This window comes from Nasonia vitripennis, chromosome 1 (genome assembly GCF_009193385.2).
Source record: "Nasonia vitripennis strain AsymCx chromosome 1, Nvit_psr_1.1, whole genome shotgun sequence".
NCBI classification, from domain to species: domain Eukaryota; kingdom Metazoa; phylum Arthropoda; class Insecta; order Hymenoptera; family Pteromalidae; genus Nasonia; species Nasonia vitripennis.
In genome coordinates, this window is record NC_045757.1 from 7531443 (window position 1) to 7551260 (window position 19818).

A 19818-nucleotide genomic window follows, 5' to 3' on the forward strand; every position below is an offset into this window, starting at 1 on the left:
ATGCGATTTATCTTTAAAATAAATAATTCATGTATATTTTCGGATAGAATAAGAATTCTTCGTACATTTATAATTATTGGTGCGTGACGCACGACGAATAACGAATGATCGACACTTGGAACAAACGTTTCTAAATAATTGCCAGTCCCTGACCGTAATAATATACAACGGATAATAATTAAAGTAGTAAGGAATGTCTCTTGAGCGAGAAGCGACGTTGGATTTGTACTACGAGAACATTGAATCGTGCAGGGCTTCCAGGTCTTTTTCTCTCTCTGCGGCCCTCTTCTTCTCTTTTTTGTAGTTTTCGTAGTCCTCGTCGTCGGTAAGTAACTCGTACCTACACAGCGGACAAGAATTTGTCTGGAAGGAAAATAAGAAACGTTACCAAGGTGGTCCGACAAGTGTTTTTAAATGCTTACTCTTTAAATCACCTTTTCTAGCCAGGGCTCTATGCATTCTTTGTGGAAATTGTGTTCGCAAGGCAGTGCTTTGGCAGTGTTACCTGTCTCAAAGTCTCGTATGCAAACTGGGCACTGTTCTCTCTTATCTGTAATTAAAGACAATTTATCTGTTAGGCGTGTAAATGTTGTGAGTATTTGATAGCTAATGAAAAATCATACTGAAGTGCGTACCCAACTTATCTTTGTACTCGATTTCTGGCAGATTTTTAACGACGTCTTTTGAAGCTGGCGGAGGTAGTTTTTCGTGTTCTCCAAGGAGTTCCCACATTCCAGTATCGCGTAGAAACCTTGCCATCAGCATTGCATGATTTGGCGTTTCCGAATTTCCTAGTGGGGTCCATCCCATTTCGTCAAAATAATCTGCCATATTTACGTTCTTCGTACGTAGAGTTGTCAAACAAACCACAAGATACTTATGAAAATCAAAGACGTCAAATACACCAATAAAGTGCCATAAACAAATATCTTTACCTGTGGTTCGCTCAATAAACACAACCTATTAGGCAGCTAATTATCGATTACGGTCGATCAATAACCGAACATTCGGTCCGACTAATGCAAGCGATGATTCAGGTGACATTCGCTTTATAAACACGGAAAGATAACTTTGTCATCATTCTATAGCAAAAAATCAAGTTTGTAGAACATAACCTCCCACAACTAGACATGCGAACGCGCCTTGTCTTCTTTATGTTCTGATTTTTCAAAGAAATCAGCCTTTAGGTTAGGCGTGACGGTCGGAGGTCAGCTGATTTCTGCTAGCAGATCACAAGATCTGCTCGACACTTGTCTGCGAAGTAACTTTTCTCCCTGCAATTTTAGCAAATATCTAGTCTCGTATCGTCGAGCAGATAAACAACAAAATGTCGCTTCACTCAGCTGGAAAAGGAAAGCTGTTGGCTGTGATCGGTGACGAGGTGAGAAAATGCAGACGACCTTTTGTTTATATACCTGGGCTTTTCCACTTGCATTGTTGAATGAATTTTACAAGTTAACGGGCTTCAAAACCTAAGTGTTTATCTATGAATTGCAGGACACCTGCGTGGGTTTCCTCTTAGGAGGTGTAGGAGAGATTAACAAGCACCGCCACCCAAATTTCATGGTCGTTGACAAGAGTAAGTTTCTGTCGATTGTCAAAAGTAGACATTGTGAATTTTCACAGGACAACTTCTAATTATCAACTTTACTCAGAGCCTCTGCATTCTAACTCTTGATATTCGCATTTCAGACACAGCTGTGGGTGATATTGAAGAAACATTCAAGAAATTTATCAAGAGAGACGATATTGACATCATCCTCATTAACCAAAATGTAAGTATGAATGAATAGAAACAACAGTAAATAAGATAATACTGGCTAAATGGAAATCCAAGTACTAAGTTTTGATGTATACTAGATTGCAGAGATGATCCGGCATGTAATAGACAGCCACACGCAGCCTATTCCATCAGTTCTTGAAATTCCAAGTAAAGATCATCCTTATGATGCCAGCAAAGATTCCATTCTTCGGCGTGCTAAGGTAACTATCATCCTAACATTTCAGTGTTATTAACAAAAATACCTGCATAAATTATATCGCAGTTATTAAAAAAATCATATATTTTTTTAGGGTATGTTTAATCCTGAAGACATTCACTAACAACTGCTTCTTTTAATCATAAAAATTGCGATTTGCAATATTTGTAAATTTAAACAAACTGTGGATGAAATATTTATTAGCTTGATCATTTTATCTCATTGTTGTATTATTGTACAGTATTGTTGAAATATATGTGTACAACATTCCACCATATGTTCTTTGCATCAACAAGTCAAACTTGCAACTATTTTGTTGAAATGGTGCTTGAAAGAGATGGAAAATTAAATTTATTGTATTATAACAAATAAAAACAGATTTAAATTCAGTCATTACAGCTTTATTTATGTGTACACGTTAAGGCACGACACCGCAATAAAAAGCGAGTCGCTGGAATACAAAACTTTTTTCATCACTTAAACTTTGAACATAGCAACAGGCTTCATAGTTGATTACATACACGATGTTCGTAGAAAAAGTGCAATGTGCTAAGTAATATAGTTTCTCATAAATTACAAAGTTTGCCTTATTCTGACAACCATGGTATATATGTTTCTCATAAATTTTCATTACAATCTTATATTTACTTGTAAATAGTAAATACAACTTGTAATCATACATACAGAATGTTACAATAAAAACACAGATGCAATAAATATTGCAGTTGAATGGACTTTTAATTTACAAAATTGTCCTACTATTTCATTACCTACGTGATGTACACAAGTTTACATTTATTTTGTAGACAATTTATTTTTTACAGTAAGGTATCATTTTTTTATCACAGTCCAGCAGTTTAAAAAAGGCTAGATGTGCAGAAAGCTGTGAAGAATACATAAGTAGTGTAAATTTCAATCCATAATGACTTTTTTTAGTAAGAGTTAATGTATGCAATTTCACCAAAAAACATTGTAAAAATACATTAACCTTATTCATATGCGTTTTAATAATTCAAGCAAACAATACTACTATAAATGATTATTTAAAAAAAAATAGTCTGATACTTGCTTATAGAAAAATATTTCCAAACCAAACATTCCTCGAAAATACAGCTTGAATCAAATATTCACTGGTTTTACAAAATCACCTTTAACTAGAATAGCATGAGATTCAGGATTCACATATAAATGCTAAGAGTTATTTTCATTTAAAACTTCGATGAATGAAAAGTAATTAATTTACCGTTTTATAAATATCTAATAGAAAAACAGATTATTAATGTATATATATTTACAATTTTAATTTAAACAATTTGTGTTAAAAATCACTAATAATTTTGAGTTTTGACAAAATGTTGAATGATGCTTTCTTGCAGCTAAATTACTGTTCATTCATTTACACACATTTCTTTATAATATCTAAAATTCAGCTATGACATTTGCAATGTAAACTTATTTTTAGAGATGTACATTTATCCTACACACAACCTTTTCTTTTCTCTTTTTTTGTTAATAAAAAAATTACTTCAAACGTTACGACATTAATACGGAAATAAATAAAGATACTCCTCACTTTAAACCCTTGAAAGTTTGAGTTTCATGCAAACAATAGTGAAGGAAAATGACCTATTTCATAATCATTTAGTTAAACACCTACAAAGAATTCTCAAGCGTTTTCAAAAAATAATCTCATTAAATTTCATATACTATTATAACAAAATTATATTTTGAAATTGCTTTAATTTGTAGTAATTTTTGTAATAGTTATAAATATCAACCTATGATAAAAAAAATAGGTTAATAATTACTCACTATGTATAAAATAAGCAATGGAACATATAGTTACAAAAAGATTATTGATTTAAAAACGTAAAAATCTCGATTCTTTAGTACTGGCAGATCATTAACTTCATTAAACAAAAAAAAATTATTTTTATGTTAACATGGATCTACAATCTCACATTAACATTGTTAGTTTTGAATAAAAAATCATTGGTATTATTCTTGATGTTATGTAATATAAATTAATTGGAAAAAATTAATTTATGTAAAAATATAGTATACCCGATAAGCATCTAAACTATAGATGTTAAAAGTCTTAAGTCAACATAAAATGGTAAGCATAGACTTTATACAAGGCTTTAAAATTATTCTTTAAAATTGTAAATGATATCAAAATCACTGTAACTGAGATTCAATCAAAATCTAACAATTGTTTAAAAACAATTGAAAAAATAAGAACGAGTAATATAGTCTTGCTCAACATTGACTTAAACTACCAAAAAGTGAATTCGCAATATAAAGTTTTATAGGTATTCATAGCACCGCACTATAAAAGTTATTAACCATTTAAGTACTTATATGGTCTTACAGTTAACCAGTCTCCAACAAGGTAGTGTAATTTTCTTTTATTAGTATGCTGATCCCATTTTAATAGTCCGCTTCTTGTTCCTCCCTCGCGGACAAAAATAACTTTTGTACAACATGAGTTATTTTGGCTGCAAAAACATTGTTTTTAAATACCTTATGATAACAAATATAGTTCATAGTGAAAGAATTAAACTATACAAGTGTGCTTACCATTGATTTCTTGGAATTTAGCAGGCTTATTTTTCCAAGCTACTCCAATCAAGTATGCCGGGATACCAGATAAAGTAATGAGCACACCCATACCAACTTCAACGGGTCTTTCATAACATGGTACCAATACCAAGAACGCGCATATCAACACAAAAGTAATTGGAATCCAGAGGGACACCTAATGTTGAAAAAATAAAATTAGTTAAATTCCCGAAATTCCATTTGGTTTTCAATTAATAGAATAAATTGTATTTACTTTTATTGGACGCTCCATATCGGGACATTTATACCTGAGGTACAAAATTCCGGCAACCGAAAGCATAATAAAGGTTGATTCTACAATACTGCAGTATGTTATCAATACAAAGACATCACTTGTACATAACATAATAAGTGATAAAATGCACTGAAAAAGGAAAAATCACGATTAGACTTTGTACTATGTATTACATTTAAATTTTATATTCGAGAGGCTATTACCAAAAATACTAAAGCAGGGGTTGGTGTATATCTTTTGACATTTATATGGCTAAGCATAGCAGGGAAATGTCCATTTCTAGCACCAACAAAGCACATTCTTGAAGATGTCATAATATGAACACTTAAGCCTCCAAAAGCAGAAATGGCAACCATGACAGGAATTATCCAGGACCAGACTCCAAGAATTTTACCTCCAAAACTCTGTTAACATAAAACACGAAATTAGTATTTGAGTTTTTTGTGCGGTTTGTAGGAACCTCAATATAGGAACCTCAAGCTACTTACAACCGCAATAGCTTCAGATGCTATCATTTCATCTGGTGTCAAAACTGCTAAGTAGGCAACATTGGCCAAGACATAGATGAGTGTCACCAATGGCAGTGATATATAAATAGCACGTGGCAAATTGCTAAAGTAAAAAACATTGATTAGTTATAAATTTAAAACGCTTATTTTCTTAAAATATATCATTCTTACACATAAGGATCTTTAAGCTCCTCAGTCATGAAATTCAAGTAATTCCATCCAGAATAGGAAAATATGCCTGAATAAACAGCCACAGCGATTTTTCCAGGATCTGTGTTTGTGCTTTCAAAGGCTTTTTCGAAGTTTTCAGCATGTCCTATAACAGAAACATTGCTCTAATTTTGAAAATGTAATTATTAATAGTTAACTTCATTTTTGTTGAAATATTTACCCATAAATAACCAAGATAAGCCTGTTAAAATAACTATCACCAATGCACCAACTTTAGCAAACATGAACACATTTTGCATCTTTGTTGTTTCCTTCACGTCATAACAATTGACATATGTTAGGAAACCTGTCAACATATTAATTTTAGTTGTAATAAATGTTTATGACATTTAATAAAAACCTGTATTAAACTTCATTCAGATTTAAAATAAAGACTCACATATCGTAGCTGCAGCTAATAATCTCACAGCACTATCCGAAACAGCACAAACGACAAATGGCTGAAGTACATATTTTGCAAAAGTCAGAGCCATAATGGCATTGGTGGTAGGACTGAAAGCAAGAAATGTGTATGTTCATAAAATAGTTTACGGAAAGTATTTTCATAGAGAAATTAGAGTTTGACTTACACAAAAATCAGATTGGCTGCCCAAAGATACAAGAAGGCTGCCAAATCACCAAAAGATTCGTGAATGTACGCATAATCTCCACCACTGCGGGGTATACTAGTGCCAAGTTCAGCATAACACAAGGCACCAATCATTGATAATAAACCACATAACACCCAAATAACTAATGATAGGCCGACACTTTGCACTTCTTGAATGACTCCCTTTGGAGAGATGAAAATTCCTATAAAAGATAGTACATATAGTAGAATAAAAATATTGCGTGTGGTATTAAGAAAAAATAATAAATAAAATGAATCTTACCTGAACCAAATATGATTCCCAAAATAATAGCAACCCCTTCTAACAGACCAAGCTGCTTTTTCATTCGTACTTTATCATCACCTTCCCTCACATTCTCCATCACTTTTGTTCCTTTTGCCATTTTGGTTGACCTTTACTTTTCCAACTTTTACTACCTATACCTATAACACACTGTTATTAAATATCAATTAATAATAATTCACGTAAATTGTAATTATTGCCCAGCATAAATTGATAGTTTGATTCTTCACAAAACACTATCAACGACACCTAAGACTCGACTGACTGATAGAAGTAATACAAGTACACCTGGATCTCAATTAACATTCGTTTGAAATGAAAAAAAATGATGCAAGCTTCAAAAACCATTGCAGTACTTGTAACAATATTAATACCTAATCCACCTGCACACGACAACCAATTTCAAACAAACCCTCAACAGTTATTATTCCCTCTCGATTTTAACAACAAACAATAATCGACACAATCTAGCAGTCTCGGGCATCACATGTACCACAACAAATCCCGTCGATCATCGACACAGAAGCCAACAGCGTGAGAATCAATTCGAATAAACGGTGAAAATTCCGGAACTGCTCCAAAACTAAAATAACCCCGATCGGCTCCGAAAAAAGTCTCTTACTCATGTGCTGAGCGTCGAATCTACGAAAATAAAGTGCTAGGATAGAAAGCGCGAGAAATTCAATAAATTACCGTATAAACACGTGCGGCACCGTTGAACTTGTGCTGTATTCGCTATATAGAGGTAGTATCGCCTATATACACTATACAGCGGCCAGGAGCCCGCTACTCCAACCACAGCAGCGCCGCCTATGCGCGGGAATTGATGCGCGAGTTCGGAATGGCTTATTTTGGTCTTATTGGTGTTTTGGTCGTATAAGTAAGGTCGTAGCTGCGTAAGTATTTATCGTCAGAGCTTAAATTGTATACTTATGCGGCGCGTAAGTCATCGATTGGCTGAACTTTGACAAGGTTCCCAAAACTCACCTACCAAAAATCGAATTGAGAGAAATCTTTTGTAGCTTTTTGAGCTAAAAGCCTAATCTAAACAAAGGCGAGAATCCAACTTATACATACAAAGTGCCATTTCGAACACGCAGCGAATGATCACTATACTTATATATAAAGATATTGAAAGATAAGGGGCCGCGCACACGATGGTTGCAGCTTACTTCGGTCTTCGCCTATTTTGTCATCGTTCGAAATAAATTCATCGGCTCTCGCGCGCCCGAGAGGGAGAGAGAGAGACTACATCCACGCAGTCAGTGCCAGTAGGTAGTGCATCGGCGAAACGGCCAAGACCTGGAAAATGGGTCACTCGACGATAGACAAGCAGATCGTCAACGGGGAACTGGAGTTGCCACCGTTAAGGAGTCTTAACGACTTCATCCTCGACTCGGCTCGTTTTCAGATACCGAATCTCAAAGATCTAGATAAATGGGGCAATCGCGTCGTCAACAATCTGCTGTACTATCAGACAAACTACTTCTTCACAGCGGTTGTCATTTTTGTTCTCGTGGGGTGAGTCACTGCTCCGATTATACTTTTCTTTCTTTCTTTACTACGAGTGTCATGTCTATGTTCTATTAATCAAGGTGTTCTTCGCAGGTTGATCCACCCTGGAAAGATGATCGTTGGAATGCTGGCAATGGCTGTTATTCTGCTTACCTTTGCTTATCTGTCAACCGAGGGAAGAGCTGTGCATAATTTTAAGAAGCGTTTTCCTGGTACTGGTATTCTTCTTATGCTCATCGCTGGATGCTTTTTGACTTACACTCTTGGTTCTCTGCTAGTCTTCTTAGTGGGCATTCTATTGCCTTTTTCAGGTAAAGAATTTCATTTTCAAAGATGATTAAGCGTATTGTTGATAGGTTGTCTGATTAATGGTTTTACTTTTGTCCAAAGTGATATTTATCCATTCTTCTCTGCGATTGAGAAACATGAAGAACAAGATTGTCAATAAGATCGAGGGAATTGGTTTGAAACGCACTCCCATGGGTGTCTTTTTGGAGCAACTCGGTATGGAGCCAGATCTCTTTGATTAAGCGGACCTACTTAAGATTCACATACTCTTAATTGCTGGTGTATTAAGTTCAGCCTCTGTAAAGACCAGAATTAACAAGCAAACTCTCTTGTTAGCAGTTGTTTGCACGACTCTTGGGTTTCTTTTCTATATTACAAATGTGCAAGTTTTCCTATTTTTATATTGCATGTGTACTGTTTTGGTAAGACTCAGGCATGAAAGTCTTAAAGATGGTTTTGGAAACTTTTAAAACAGATGTACACATGCAGCATACAACTTGGATAATTATAGCTTGACAGTTTAGGGGGCTTGATATACATGACACCTTTACAGATGATTTTAGTCTTGACTAGCTCATTTAAAGAAAAAAAAATATTTTTAGTATACATACAGAGTATTAACAGATATATTATTGTAAAAGAAAATTTAATTTTGATATTTTTTAAATGTGTATTTTTTAATATTGCAAGTTTTTATTGAACGAATTTCACTCTTTACTTGCTTTTTAGTGATATAAAAACTTTAATAAGTATTTGCTGCAAAATAAAAATATTTTTACTAATCATAAATTCATAAAAAATAAATTATTCAAGGAATTATAGTTTGCAGGGTACTTTTTTATGCACACACTCGAATCTTTTGTCTTATTAAAAAATAAAAAAACGAATTAATGTCAAAATAAGTAGTACTATACTAAAATTTGAATCCTTGCTTTCACTTTTCACACGTTGCTAACACAACTTGCCTTTCGTAAAGACGCTGTGTTTACTTTTCCTTTCTTGTAAATAATAAAAAGTGTCCTTTTTGCTATTATAGCGCTAGTCAAATACCAAATTAATATTTATAGCACCAAAAATAGTATTAATAATGAGATTATTTATTTACTGTTAATGAAAGCAATAAATTGCAATAGCATTTAGACTTTACAAACCAATAACTCTTCTTATTTATCTAATTCTACTTCTTTCCTGTTTTGGCTTTATGGCCTATATTTTATAGAGAACATAACTGGTATGGCCTTGCGCGCGCAAACATCTATCATACAAAAAATTCAATAATTTGCCTTCGAGAAGCAAGATACTTAACTGGTAAAGGATTGCTGCACGACTGCCTTGCTACCAGGTCTACATCAGGAATAACAAAAAATCGATAAAAGCCAAAGATCCACAACGACTGACTTCAACCGTTTAACTCGTCGAATTTCCATGATTTTCGATCTCAAAATATCCATTTATGATTACTAACAAGATTGAAAAGTGAATATTTATCGCTAATTTTGTTTCACTGTAGGGTAATCATAATTTATTTTTGTAACTGACAGATTTTTAAATGTTGACCACTGCTCTGCCTTATCAAAGATTTTTATATACTGGATTGTTGGAGGGTGTATAATGGATTTATAACAAATATTTTACAGAAATATTATTTTTTTTATATATACATTATCATTAGAAAAAGTGACACGAATACAATTTTCGTTACTTTGTTCAAGATTGTTTTGCCTTCTCTGTTTCACAATTAACCCTGCCACTAATCAATAATCCTCATCAAAATATTATACATTCCTAAGAAAAATCCTTAACATAACAGTATATTACGATACATGTGACTTAAACGGCCCATTATTACACGGCGTGTAGATAGCGCCGAGCGTAGCGAGGGCGATTTACACGCCGTGTAATAATGGGTCGATTTGAGTCACAAGTATCGTATATACTATTTATAGCACAGTGTGGCTAAAATCCGCTGTTAAGTCACGCCTATCTGTGACTAATAGTATATTAGTCACGAATAGGCGAGACTTGCGGACTTTAGCAACCTGTGATATAAAATTTTATACGATACTCTTGACTTAAATGGTTCAGTTTTACACGGCGCTTAGCGCCCTCGCTACGCTCGGGTGCTAACACCGTGCTGGTATCGTAATGTACTATTTATAGCATCTGCCTGCCCTAAGTCCGCTACGTCACAACTATCCGTGACATAAACAGTCCTGTACTGCACCGTACGGTTAGCGTCCGAGTGTAGCGAGGACGATAAAGCACGGTGCAATAAAGGACTGTTTAGGTCACGGATAGGCGAGACTTAAACGCGGACTTAGGTCACGCAGTGCTATAAAAACTTATACAAAAGCTATTTCAAGTTTAAAAATCGTCAAATAATTGTACATTCATTCATATTAGTTTAATTCCCTCACGCACATCTAAAAAACAATGCAATACTTTTATTGTAAAAAAAGTTTAAAAATAGCAGTGATTACAAATAAAAGTATTGCAATGCTTTTTAATTGAATTAATTTAAATAACACGAAATTTGAAACAATCCAAAAAGTTTCGAGAAGTTTGTTTTTGTTCATGTAATAATTGATTGAACAGTTATTTATTCACATAATTCTTCCTTCTAATCCACATAATTATATAAAATTAATTACCTACGGATTATACCGCTATGGAATAGATGTGATGTTTAGTAAGAGAATATCATATTAAAAAGTCTTTAAATTGGCAGTGTTCCAGAAAAGGTTAAGTATATGAATGCAAAGATCGTTCATTTTATGTACAATCGCGATGACTATCTGTATACCCTTTTATGAGATATACGCGAAAAAATCACTCAAAAATTGATATAAAATTTTTATCTTCAATTTTCAAGTGATTTTTACGTTAGCTATTTTTCGTACTTGCCATATTATTACACTTTGATGAATTTTATAAGTATGTATGTATAAATGAGAATCAATCACAAGTTTAGCACACACTATAATTCAGTACTTCTCAAAAGTCTTTATTCAGAGCTTCATGGCGTCGATCCTCGGTTGACGTCGACTAGATCTTTGTTATGAATACTGTATTGGAAGGATAGAGAATAGTTTCTGATAGTCGTAAATTCATCGAGAGTTCGCCAATGTTCGTTTTTGGAAAAGGTATAAGGTATGTATAGTCAGATGACTGGTAGCCCATTTTTTCCATTTTCTTGATGAAACCCTACGAACAATAAATTGCGTTTGTTTCATATTACATACAATTAAGTGACAAATAAATTCCCGACCAAATTCTTACCTGAACTGTGTTGGTCGCCGCTATCGATATCGTTTCTTTGCTACCATTAGGTAATCTGAGGCAAACTTTTACCTGTGGAGCATTTGAATCCTCTGGAGGCTCTAGTTCATTGTTTGCCTCCATTTCTTGTTGTTGTTTTTCTTTGGAACCCATCTCATCTATTCTAGATCTTTTGCTTATGAAATTGCTAGTACATTTTGTACTAGTGGAACTTTTACTAGATTTGCTGTCTCTGAAATCTTTATAAATCCAAAAGTTAATAACCTTTATTGAATTAAAATCAACATTGTTAAACCAAATTAAGTATTACCTGATTTTGAACTACTGCTTCCGGCGCTTTTGTCAAATGCTCGCGATCTTTTTGAATTTGTAGGGAGATTCTAATGATGTCAAAAATATGAAAATTATATTATAAATCATTAGTAAATGCGAAGCAAGTAAAAATCTAATGCAAAAAAATTACCGAATTCGTTACAGTGTCATTTTGTAAATGTTCGGAAAAAGTTGCTTCTGTTGGTATGAATTTTTTCTTTATAGGTGTAGAATCGACATTTTCTGGAGAAGCATGAGTACTTAGCATATCATTCAGTCCAGAAACCAAACTGTCTACAGTTATATGATTGTATGATCTCATGCATTCACCAGTTCTTGGGTCAATGATTGCAAGGTAAGGGTAGCTGTCAACTTTGTAAAAGTCAATATAACGTTTCCCATCGACGGAATTTGATAAAACCTGGAAAAAAAAAGAGTGATTCCTTAGAATGCTTGTATCACTTTCAATGGATAAATGAAAGCATTATCAGCCTACCTGCCACAAAACAAAATGATCATTTATAATGTCCCGTATTTGTGGATTGGTCCAGACATCTCGATTGAGTATTTGGCAAGCAAATTCTTGTTGATTTTGGACATTGACAAGTAGCCAACGATTAATACTTTGAGCATGTTCCCTGGCTTCATTGAATGTCCCTAGAAATAATATATCACAGGGTGGTCTGAACAAATCCTCCAAGCGCTTAGATTTGTTACACGAAGATGACTTTCTAGCTCCAGATGCCCTCTGCGTCATTTCTTCTTCTTGTCTTCCTGTGATTGAAAATAGCTTATTAAAAAAAAATTTAATTCATCAGAAAATAAAGTATAAAGTAAAGAAGGTGTATCTCACGTGTTTCAACTGCAAAATCTCTGAATCTGTCAAATATGCTGTTAGGAGCCCTAGGAAAAGAACACGAGACTTCGGGAGGTACAAGAACCTCCTGAGTCGGGAGAATAGGCGCCCGAACTTCAGGCTCATCTTCAACTACTGGTCTTGCTGATGACTCTGAACTTGGTGCTGCACCTCCAGCTTCGAATAACAAGCTGATCGCTGACTCTAAATTACCATCTGCGAGTGCCAAATACTGAGCAGCTGTTGCCTCACCTTCACCTGTTGTTCAAACAATATGCAATTTTTTAACACAAATAATTTTATAAATAAAATATTTTCAAACCTACAGTCTCAAATTTTTACTATCCTACTATCTAATCCCAATAAGAATTTGTAATGCGACAATGATGAATGCAAAGGATAATGAAATCACAAAGAAAGTTAAAAACCATATCATAACAAAAGCAACTTTACTGCAGAACGAATCATCAATATAACCTACGAGTCAAAAGTCCAACTTTCCAAAAAGAAGTCAAAATTTGGTTGTCGACTATGATTATCCTGTCGGGACTTACCGGTCACCTCAATAAACTTCTCCACGAGCTCACGGTCCATAATCCCACTGGCCTTCTGATGGAGCTACCTACCCTTCGTCGCTGCTTTGCAAGGCGCTAGAATAAGATTTTCCCTGAGATCAAGACCGTACACGACGCTAACCAGACAGACACACATACACGCGCGCACGCATCGACGCGAACATATATAGATATATCGTCGATGTCGTCCTTTTTTTTCAAATTTTGCACTCCTCTCTCTCTCTCTCTCTCTCTCTCTCTCTCTGAGCTGCGCGCAGAGCGCCTGCGTTGAGCTGACAGTTCGTTTCAAGTAGATCAGGTCAGGCTAGAATGGCAGTTGACTCCGAATTTTGTTTGTTTACACCGGAGCGCGCACAGATTTCATTTTGGATTTTGGATTATGTTGCCAGTTGTTTTCGACTTTATCAAGCAACGAGCCAGTAAATAATGTGTTTTTAACATTTAGAAATTTTGTATTTCAGAGAAAGTGAGTTATAAGAACGATAGGGCTAGAAAATACTAATTTATTGTGTTTGTTATTCTTAGGGAGACGACGATATTTTTTGGAGCAAAGTAATTACGAGTTGATAATCTAAAAATGCCAAAAAGAAGCACGCGTGACGTTCTACTGTCAATTGTAGATGACATTGAGATGATATCCAAAGAATTGATAGAAAACATAATAGCTGAGAAGCATTCAAAGCTGTCCACTGCTGATCATACAAATCTTATTGAGCTTCTGATGTATAAGGACAAGGAGTTAAAATCAGTATTAGTGAAGGCAGATGAGCAAGCTAAGATAAACCAAAAAATGGAGGCTCTTAAGGCTGAAGTGGACTACCAGGACCAGGTCATACAGCAGCTACAGCGACAGCTGAAAGAAACTGAACAGATATTGGCAACAGCCATATATCAGTCAAAACAGAAACTCCGGTCCATAGCCACAGCAAATAAGAGGCCAGTATCTTCGGAGGAGCTCATCAAATTTGCCCTAAGTACAACCAATGCAATGTGCGCTCCTCTAACGTGGCAGCAAGGAGATCCAAGAAGACCCTATCCCATAGAGATTGAAATGAGAATGGGCTGGCTTCAACAGTTGGAGTTGTATAATACTTCTCTGACTAGACAGATGTTTGGACTTCAATCAAGTTTCTCCTCAGATCTGCACATGCCTACAGAACCACCGGTAGCACAAGCCAGTAGTCACTTTGCCTGGCATCCATCAGGTGACCTTCACATGTCAGTTGGTGCTGGGCAACGTTCAGTGCCCATCACTGCTCACAAGCGAAAGTCTGAGGATATTGAGATGATGTCAACAGACTCCTCCAGTACCTCGTCAAGTGATTCTCAATAAAACTGCGTACTCTCTAATTTTTTGGTCAACTCCTTTGTACATACTTCATACATTTATAATATTATAATAAAGTATTTCTCATTTTTTATAAAAATACAATTATTCATCAACTTTTCTTTCCATCGAACCGAAAGTGTTCGTATTGTAAATTTATAATCCAAGTGTATACTTACTTTACGCTGATAAAATAACAAGTTCATCCCCGCGGCCCCCACTTCAAAATATTTAAAATCTCCAGCCATGACCTAACCTACCAGACAGTCGGACGCTTGCGCGCGAGGCTGCATGCACTAAGCACTTATTATATACGTAAGTATATGTATAGGTATACCGGAGTCGAAAATCATCGTCGGCAACCTGCACATTTTTGTTTACGTGCAGCCGAGTAGATATACACATAGACGCACGCCGGAGAAAAATGCGAGCGTCGTCTTTACAATTTACCTTGAAAATTGCGCTAGTCGTTGCGGAATAGATACGAGTGGGAATAACAATTAGGCAGTTATATCGTAAAGTTTGTAATTATACGTATATAGTGTCATATATAGACGCTGAGTTGAGACAAGAAGAGGAGCAGCGAAATGACGTCGGAGAGGGCGAGGATTACGCTGCTACTGGGCGATAATCGGTTTCATGTCGACAAAAAACGGATCGCCGATAAAAGCCGATACTTCGAATCGCTCTTCTCCCACAATTTCAGCGATTCCAAGGACAATGAGCAGACCGTCAATTACAAAGTCGCGCCTTCCGTCCTCCAGGTGCGAAATACTTTCTTTGTTCAAGTAGATAACTATTAGTTCAATCATTAATATACTTGACTTTTTATAAGTATTTTCGCGTGACAATTGATTTCTGCTCTTAAAATTTACAGTTGCTTTTTACACATTAACTTATATCATTTTTAAGTAAACTAATATATTTATTACTATAGGATTTCTGTGACTGGATAGAAGAAGATCCTCCACGTTTACGTCCAAATGAGTCTCACCAGATTAAGATATCTCTTCAAAAGTTCCTCTCCGACAGCTTTGACTGCCTGAAACAGTTGCTGGAGCTCAGCATAATATACACAGTAGAGGAGCTCAGTCTAGAACTGAGCGACATAATAATCCAGCATTGGCTGAAACCAGAGCTTCTCCTGGATATTTGGAAACTATCTCGAGATTTAAGTCTGACTGCCCTCATAGATGTAAGCTACTCTGCCTGCCTGGAGAGATTTATGGAAATACCAGTGGATGAGCTTCTGAGCATCTGCAGCAAAGATTTCCTGCAACTTGTGCGCAATGTTAATGTCAGGTCTTCAGTGGACTACCTAGCTTATGTGATTAACGAAAGACTGAAGAGGGAGAATGGTGAGACTGATGACTCCCAGATAAAATTGCAGCTTATCAAGCTTACAGAGCTGCTGGACAGTCCTGAGAGAAAACCTTCACTGATGCACTGCTTCTTTGCTGAGACTATCAAGTCGGAAAACGACGGTGACTATAACACGCGAGTCGTCTACGCGTTTCAACAGAAGGTTCCTGCCAAATTTGGCGAGCTTATCGAGGTCTGGAGAATGGACGAGCCTGGCAAGGACCTTGCTGGCATGGGAGTGATAGGAAGAGGTATAAATATTGTAATCTTAATTATTTTTTCCAAGAGATTAAATATTGATGTAAAATTTAGGTTTCAGCGTATACAAAATCGGCGGCGAGCTCCGATTAGGCTCCTGCAAGTTCAACATGAATGTCTGGCGTTACTGCCTCATCTCTAAGAAATGGTACTATCTCTCAAGGTAATTGTGACTCTTTTAATCAATTTACAATTGAAGTATACTTGCATCAGATAATGTAACAAACTTTTCTACAGATTACGAAAGCCGCGAAGACACATGGCAATGGCTTTGGTCGGCGACATATTGATCCTAATAGGCGGTGTAGGCCGCTATCGCTTAAAGCTCTCCTCGGTGGAGATGCTCAATTTGCACACGGGTTTATGGATCAACGCGCCCGACATACCCGAGACCTTCACGGATGTACCACCCACCTGTGTCATCAACGGCCTCGTCGCGATCTGCGTGTCTGATATCTACATGTTCAACCCATCCTCCAACTCCTGGATAAAGGTCGAACATGATTTTGACTCGAGCGAGTTCTGTGGCGTGAAATGCCTCGCCGCATACAATAATACGCTCTACCTCGGTTGGTCAATTAGCAAATTTAAAATTTTTTAATATCATCTTTATTTCATAGAACGTTAAAGCTGATGATAATATTAATATTTTATAGGCAAAGAAGGTGGCACATTCGTAGGCTACGACGTCATCTGGGATATGAAACAACAGGCAATTCGTGGGGCTCGGATCTCGCGGTCAAAGTACAAGCAGTTTCAAAGCCCCTGTCAGAAGATTCTGATCAGCGAGGATGGCAGCGTCATCGGTATTGTTTACGCTTTCGAGAAAATCACTGTTGAATGCGGCAGGTTATATGAGAGTCATCTCGGGACTGCAGTGCTCGAGTCGAGTATGCATAGCTTCGGTCTACCTCTCTCCTGCCTTGTGCCCGTCACTTGTTTCAACCTCGTCGACCCGTCCACCCTATATAAGCAGCTACTGCCCTGAGTTTTTTGAGCGATGAAGTGGTGTTCTTGCCGGTATATTAAGAGACTGCTTCGAAGCTAACTTCGGATCCCTATTTAAGTTTCTCGTATAGTTTGTAAATCTGATGATGATTGTTTCGTCAACGTGAAAGTGTCGTAGGTGCGAATAAATTCGCCTATTCCAATTTTTAATGCTAAGTAGCCTTGTGTAGTAATAGTTGCATGTGTTTGCTATTAGTTTTAAATTATTTATTTCGTGTACATAGTTATATGAAGATAATAATCAACAGCTTTATAGCTTCCCATTTCGCGCTTACAGTTTGAGTTTGCAACTGTCGAGAATAGACGCGTGTAGTTGGGTAAACGATATATCCATTTGAGGTGCTATATCGTGTGATAGACTCATTGTATTGTAATATATTTTGTAATATATCGATAACGTAAGTTCTGCTCGTTAATTTTAATTTTTAAGTATATACGGAATCGTTCGATGAAACTTACTCGATCGTAGATATTTTCATAAGCGTAAAAGTTACTATACCTTTAAGTTCGAATTCATAGAGCATAATTTTGCGCACAACTACAAAGAGCGTTTGAAAAATAAAACGAGTGCATTAGAAACTCTTAAACAAACATTAAAAGACAAAGAGGAAACGATTCAGTTGGATGGAGAATTCGTCGCTCAAGCAAAAGTAACTGAATGGAGTGCCTTGAAACATGCCAACTCGGACATAATTTTCCTCTGACTGCTTTTTTATCAGTATTTTGGTAGAGATGTTAAACTAGCACACATTTATAAACAAATATGTACGAAACACGTATGTGTACTCAAAATCGATTTTTGTAATTCGTAGTGTCGATTAGTACGTATGCATATACAATGTAGTTCGTCTCAACGACGATATAAGTGTATATGTGTGTCATGTGTGACAGGCCGCGAGTGTCGAGTTGTAAAAGAAACTATTTTACATTGTCGAAAGCGCATATCTCGCGAGCCGGAATTAATCGAGCTTCCAGTCTGTAGCGTTTGTCGCGGTGATTGATTGTCCAGACAAGTAAGAAACAATAAACGGAAACAAGCCAAAACAATGTATTATTGCATTTATTCGATCCACAGTCAATATTACGTATGCATGTTAAGCAGCAGTATCGAGATCGCCGGTCTTGGCCTTAGCCAGGGCATCTGCAAGGGCACGAAGGATGAGTGGATCAGCTGCAAGTCGACGTAGCACGAACCAGTCGCCGAAACCCAAGAAGTGGTTCAGCTGAAGCGAGGTGATCGTGGCGTTTGAAAGACCTCGAGCACTCGCACGAAGGAGGATTCGTCGAGCCCAGGGCTGACTCAGCACCGTTACTCTTTGATACACGTCATTAGAGTTAGAAATGATTGTGATCAATTTGATCTTATGATTTGGCATTCTATTAAATTGTGAAACCTGTAAAATAGCGCGAGTGCTCCGGCAATGGCTAAGAATACAAGCCAGAACCAGAGGAAGACGAAGATCTTCTCGTTGACGACATTTAACGGCAGGACACAGAGCGCGTCGTGGGTCTGACTGGATCCACCTGGGCCGAAGGTGTGGAGGGTGCACTTGGCCAATTTGGGAAAGAGTCGAGCCATCGGGTTTACTTGTTGCTGCAGTAGTGGATTTGTGAATCCGCCTTTTGGTGCGTTAGTCGAGGTCAGAGCTGAACTTATCACCGCGGGACCATAGTGTCTAAACTGGCCCTCAAGGAAAGCGTCCAGTAGATACATTTGGCTTAGCTGAGCGGTTATGAGAAGCGAGATTGAAAATGATTACGTTAATTTAATTTGGTAGACAATTCAGATCACGTTCGACGGTTTTACCCTAACTAATTACCGTGTTCAGAAAATTCAGTATCTCGCAGCAAAAGAACTTTAAAGCGTACAGATTGTTCTGCGCTCTTCTGATGGATCGGTTCTCCACAAAGTAGTCAATAATTTTATCGCGACTTTCGATACCGCTTAACTCCTGGATGAGTCCAGCCTCCCAGCTTCTCCAGAGTGCCCTGGGAGTGTAGAACGCCAGCGCTTGCAGTACCAACACCAGACACACCTGCATCATGTGAACACGTCGTCAATGCGTTCCTCAACGACGTAATCGACTAACCCATTGGTAGTATCGATGTTGGAGGATCTCGTCGCCTTCGCGCGCCTGAGCAACTCCTGGAGCTACGACCTCTCGACCTGGGATACCCCGTAAGTGTCTGCGCACGGTGAACGTACTATAGATCCAACAGTACGCGTTCACCGGCTCGGCTTCTGCGCTGACGAGATTCGGTAAATTCATTCATTTGCTGTCAGCTAAAATTTCTGAATTTATAGGTACCAAGACTGCTCCCATGAGTTATACAGGTGATGGGTTCGCCGACGAACTGCTTAGCGCTGATGAGAATGGCGCAGCCGGTGAGCAGCAGAACGGTTAGTCTTGAATGGAGTCTGAAGACAAAATTATCGCTACGCACCGGCTCATTCAGATCGTTCTGAGCAAGCTCCTTTAGCGGTGCTAGTATTTCCATCATCTTGAGGATTTCTTAATTTTTAGTTAACCTAATAACCTTGATAATGGTATAGTCTGCACTGTTTGTT

At 36.9% G+C, this 19818-nt stretch overlaps 8 protein-coding genes across 14 annotated transcripts; 4 read left to right on the top strand and 4 right to left on the bottom strand.

Annotated features, from left to right (window-relative positions):
• Positions 1-6: 6 nt before the first annotated feature.
• Positions 7-1343, bottom strand: LOC100115835 (E3 ubiquitin-protein ligase RNF181). 2 transcript variants are annotated; one of them, XM_001600923.5, is made up of 4 exons: positions 936-1343; positions 636-840; positions 435-550; positions 7-363 (listed from the first exon to the last, which is right to left on the bottom strand). In XM_001600923.5, the coding sequence occupies exons 2-4, from the start codon at positions 829-831 to the stop codon at positions 229-231; spliced, it is 447 nt and encodes a 148-aa protein (XP_001600973.1). In that variant the 5' UTR covers positions 832-840; positions 936-1343; the 3' UTR covers positions 7-228. The 2 variants fall into 2 exon arrangements, with proteins under 2 accessions (XP_001600973.1, XP_008204780.1); XM_008206558.4 differs by having other exon boundaries at positions 636-876; positions 936-1095.
• On the top strand, positions 941-2696 carry LOC100113561 (V-type proton ATPase subunit F). Its single transcript, XM_008206557.4, has 5 exons — positions 941-1381; positions 1498-1579; positions 1693-1775; positions 1861-1983; positions 2074-2696. The coding sequence occupies exons 1-5, from the start codon at positions 1328-1330 to the stop codon at positions 2101-2103; spliced, it is 372 nt and encodes a 123-aa protein (XP_008204779.1). The 5' UTR covers positions 941-1327; the 3' UTR covers positions 2104-2696.
• A 77-nt stretch (positions 2697-2773) lies between these two features.
• On the bottom strand, positions 2774-7266 carry LOC100115791 (Y+L amino acid transporter 2). 4 transcript variants are annotated; one of them, XM_008206553.4, is made up of 11 exons: positions 7163-7257; positions 6449-6619; positions 6146-6368; positions 5956-6068; positions 5737-5862; positions 5517-5661; positions 5325-5448; positions 5040-5240; positions 4816-4965; positions 4560-4737; positions 2774-4477 (listed from the first exon to the last, which is right to left on the bottom strand). In XM_008206553.4, the coding sequence occupies exons 2-11, from the start codon at positions 6567-6569 to the stop codon at positions 4410-4412; spliced, it is 1449 nt and encodes a 482-aa protein (XP_008204775.1). In that variant the 5' UTR covers positions 6570-6619; positions 7163-7257; the 3' UTR covers positions 2774-4409. The 4 variants fall into 4 exon arrangements, with proteins under 4 accessions (XP_008204775.1, XP_008204776.1, XP_003426002.1 ...); XM_008206554.4 differs by lacking the exon at positions 7163-7257 and adding an exon at positions 6963-7097 and having other exon boundaries at positions 3827-4477; XM_003425954.5 differs by lacking the exon at positions 7163-7257 and adding an exon at positions 6844-6926 and having other exon boundaries at positions 3827-4477.
• Positions 7267-7289: 23 nt separating this feature from the next.
• On the top strand, positions 7290-9985 carry LOC100113540 (PRA1 family protein 3). Its single transcript, XM_001600691.6, has 4 exons — positions 7290-7990; positions 8078-8295; positions 8375-8488; positions 9492-9985. Exons 1-4 carry the CDS (start codon positions 7779-7781, stop codon positions 9548-9550), a joined length of 603 nt encoding a protein of 200 aa, XP_001600741.1. The 5' UTR covers positions 7290-7778; the 3' UTR covers positions 9551-9985.
• Positions 9986-10546: 561 nt separating this feature from the next.
• LOC100115747 (UBX domain-containing protein 7) lies at positions 10547-14878 on the bottom strand. Its single transcript, XM_008206545.4, has 8 exons — positions 14801-14878; positions 13274-13369; positions 12717-12977; positions 12360-12637; positions 12015-12284; positions 11862-11931; positions 11552-11790; positions 10547-11476 (listed from the first exon to the last, which is right to left on the bottom strand). The coding sequence occupies exons 2-8, from the start codon at positions 13311-13313 to the stop codon at positions 11318-11320; spliced, it is 1317 nt and encodes a 438-aa protein (XP_008204767.1). The 5' UTR covers positions 13314-13369; positions 14801-14878; the 3' UTR covers positions 10547-11317.
• Positions 13543-14726, top strand: LOC100115707 (mediator of RNA polymerase II transcription subunit 4-like). 2 transcript variants are annotated; one of them, XM_008206547.3, is made up of 2 exons: positions 13543-13760; positions 13820-14726. In XM_008206547.3, the coding sequence occupies exon 2, from the start codon at positions 13872-13874 to the stop codon at positions 14625-14627; it is 756 nt and encodes a 251-aa protein (XP_008204769.1). In that variant the 5' UTR covers positions 13543-13760; positions 13820-13871; the 3' UTR covers positions 14628-14726. The 2 variants fall into 2 exon arrangements, with proteins under 2 accessions (XP_008204769.1, XP_001600352.1); XM_001600302.6 differs by having other exon boundaries at positions 13545-13713.
• A 69-nt stretch (positions 14879-14947) lies between the features above and the next one.
• On the top strand, positions 14948-18293 carry LOC100679168. Its single transcript, XM_003425946.5, has 5 exons — positions 14948-15385; positions 15559-16234; positions 16296-16404; positions 16479-16810; positions 16898-18293. Exons 1-5 carry the CDS (start codon positions 15209-15211, stop codon positions 17227-17229), a joined length of 1626 nt encoding a protein of 541 aa, XP_003425994.1. The 5' UTR covers positions 14948-15208; the 3' UTR covers positions 17230-18293.
• Positions 18292-19806, bottom strand: LOC100115619 (innexin inx2-like). Of its 2 annotated transcripts, XM_032596189.1 has the most exons (5): positions 19559-19608; positions 19340-19496; positions 19070-19285; positions 18644-18972; positions 18292-18563 (listed from the first exon to the last, which is right to left on the bottom strand). In XM_032596189.1, exons 4-5 carry the CDS (start codon positions 18961-18963, stop codon positions 18344-18346), a joined length of 540 nt encoding a protein of 179 aa, XP_032452080.1. In that variant the 5' UTR covers positions 18964-18972; positions 19070-19285; positions 19340-19496; positions 19559-19608; the 3' UTR covers positions 18292-18343. The 2 variants fall into 2 exon arrangements, with proteins under 2 accessions (XP_032452080.1, XP_032452079.1); XM_032596188.1 differs by having other exon boundaries at positions 19070-19496; positions 19559-19806.
• Between the last annotated feature and the right edge of the window lie 12 nt (positions 19807-19818).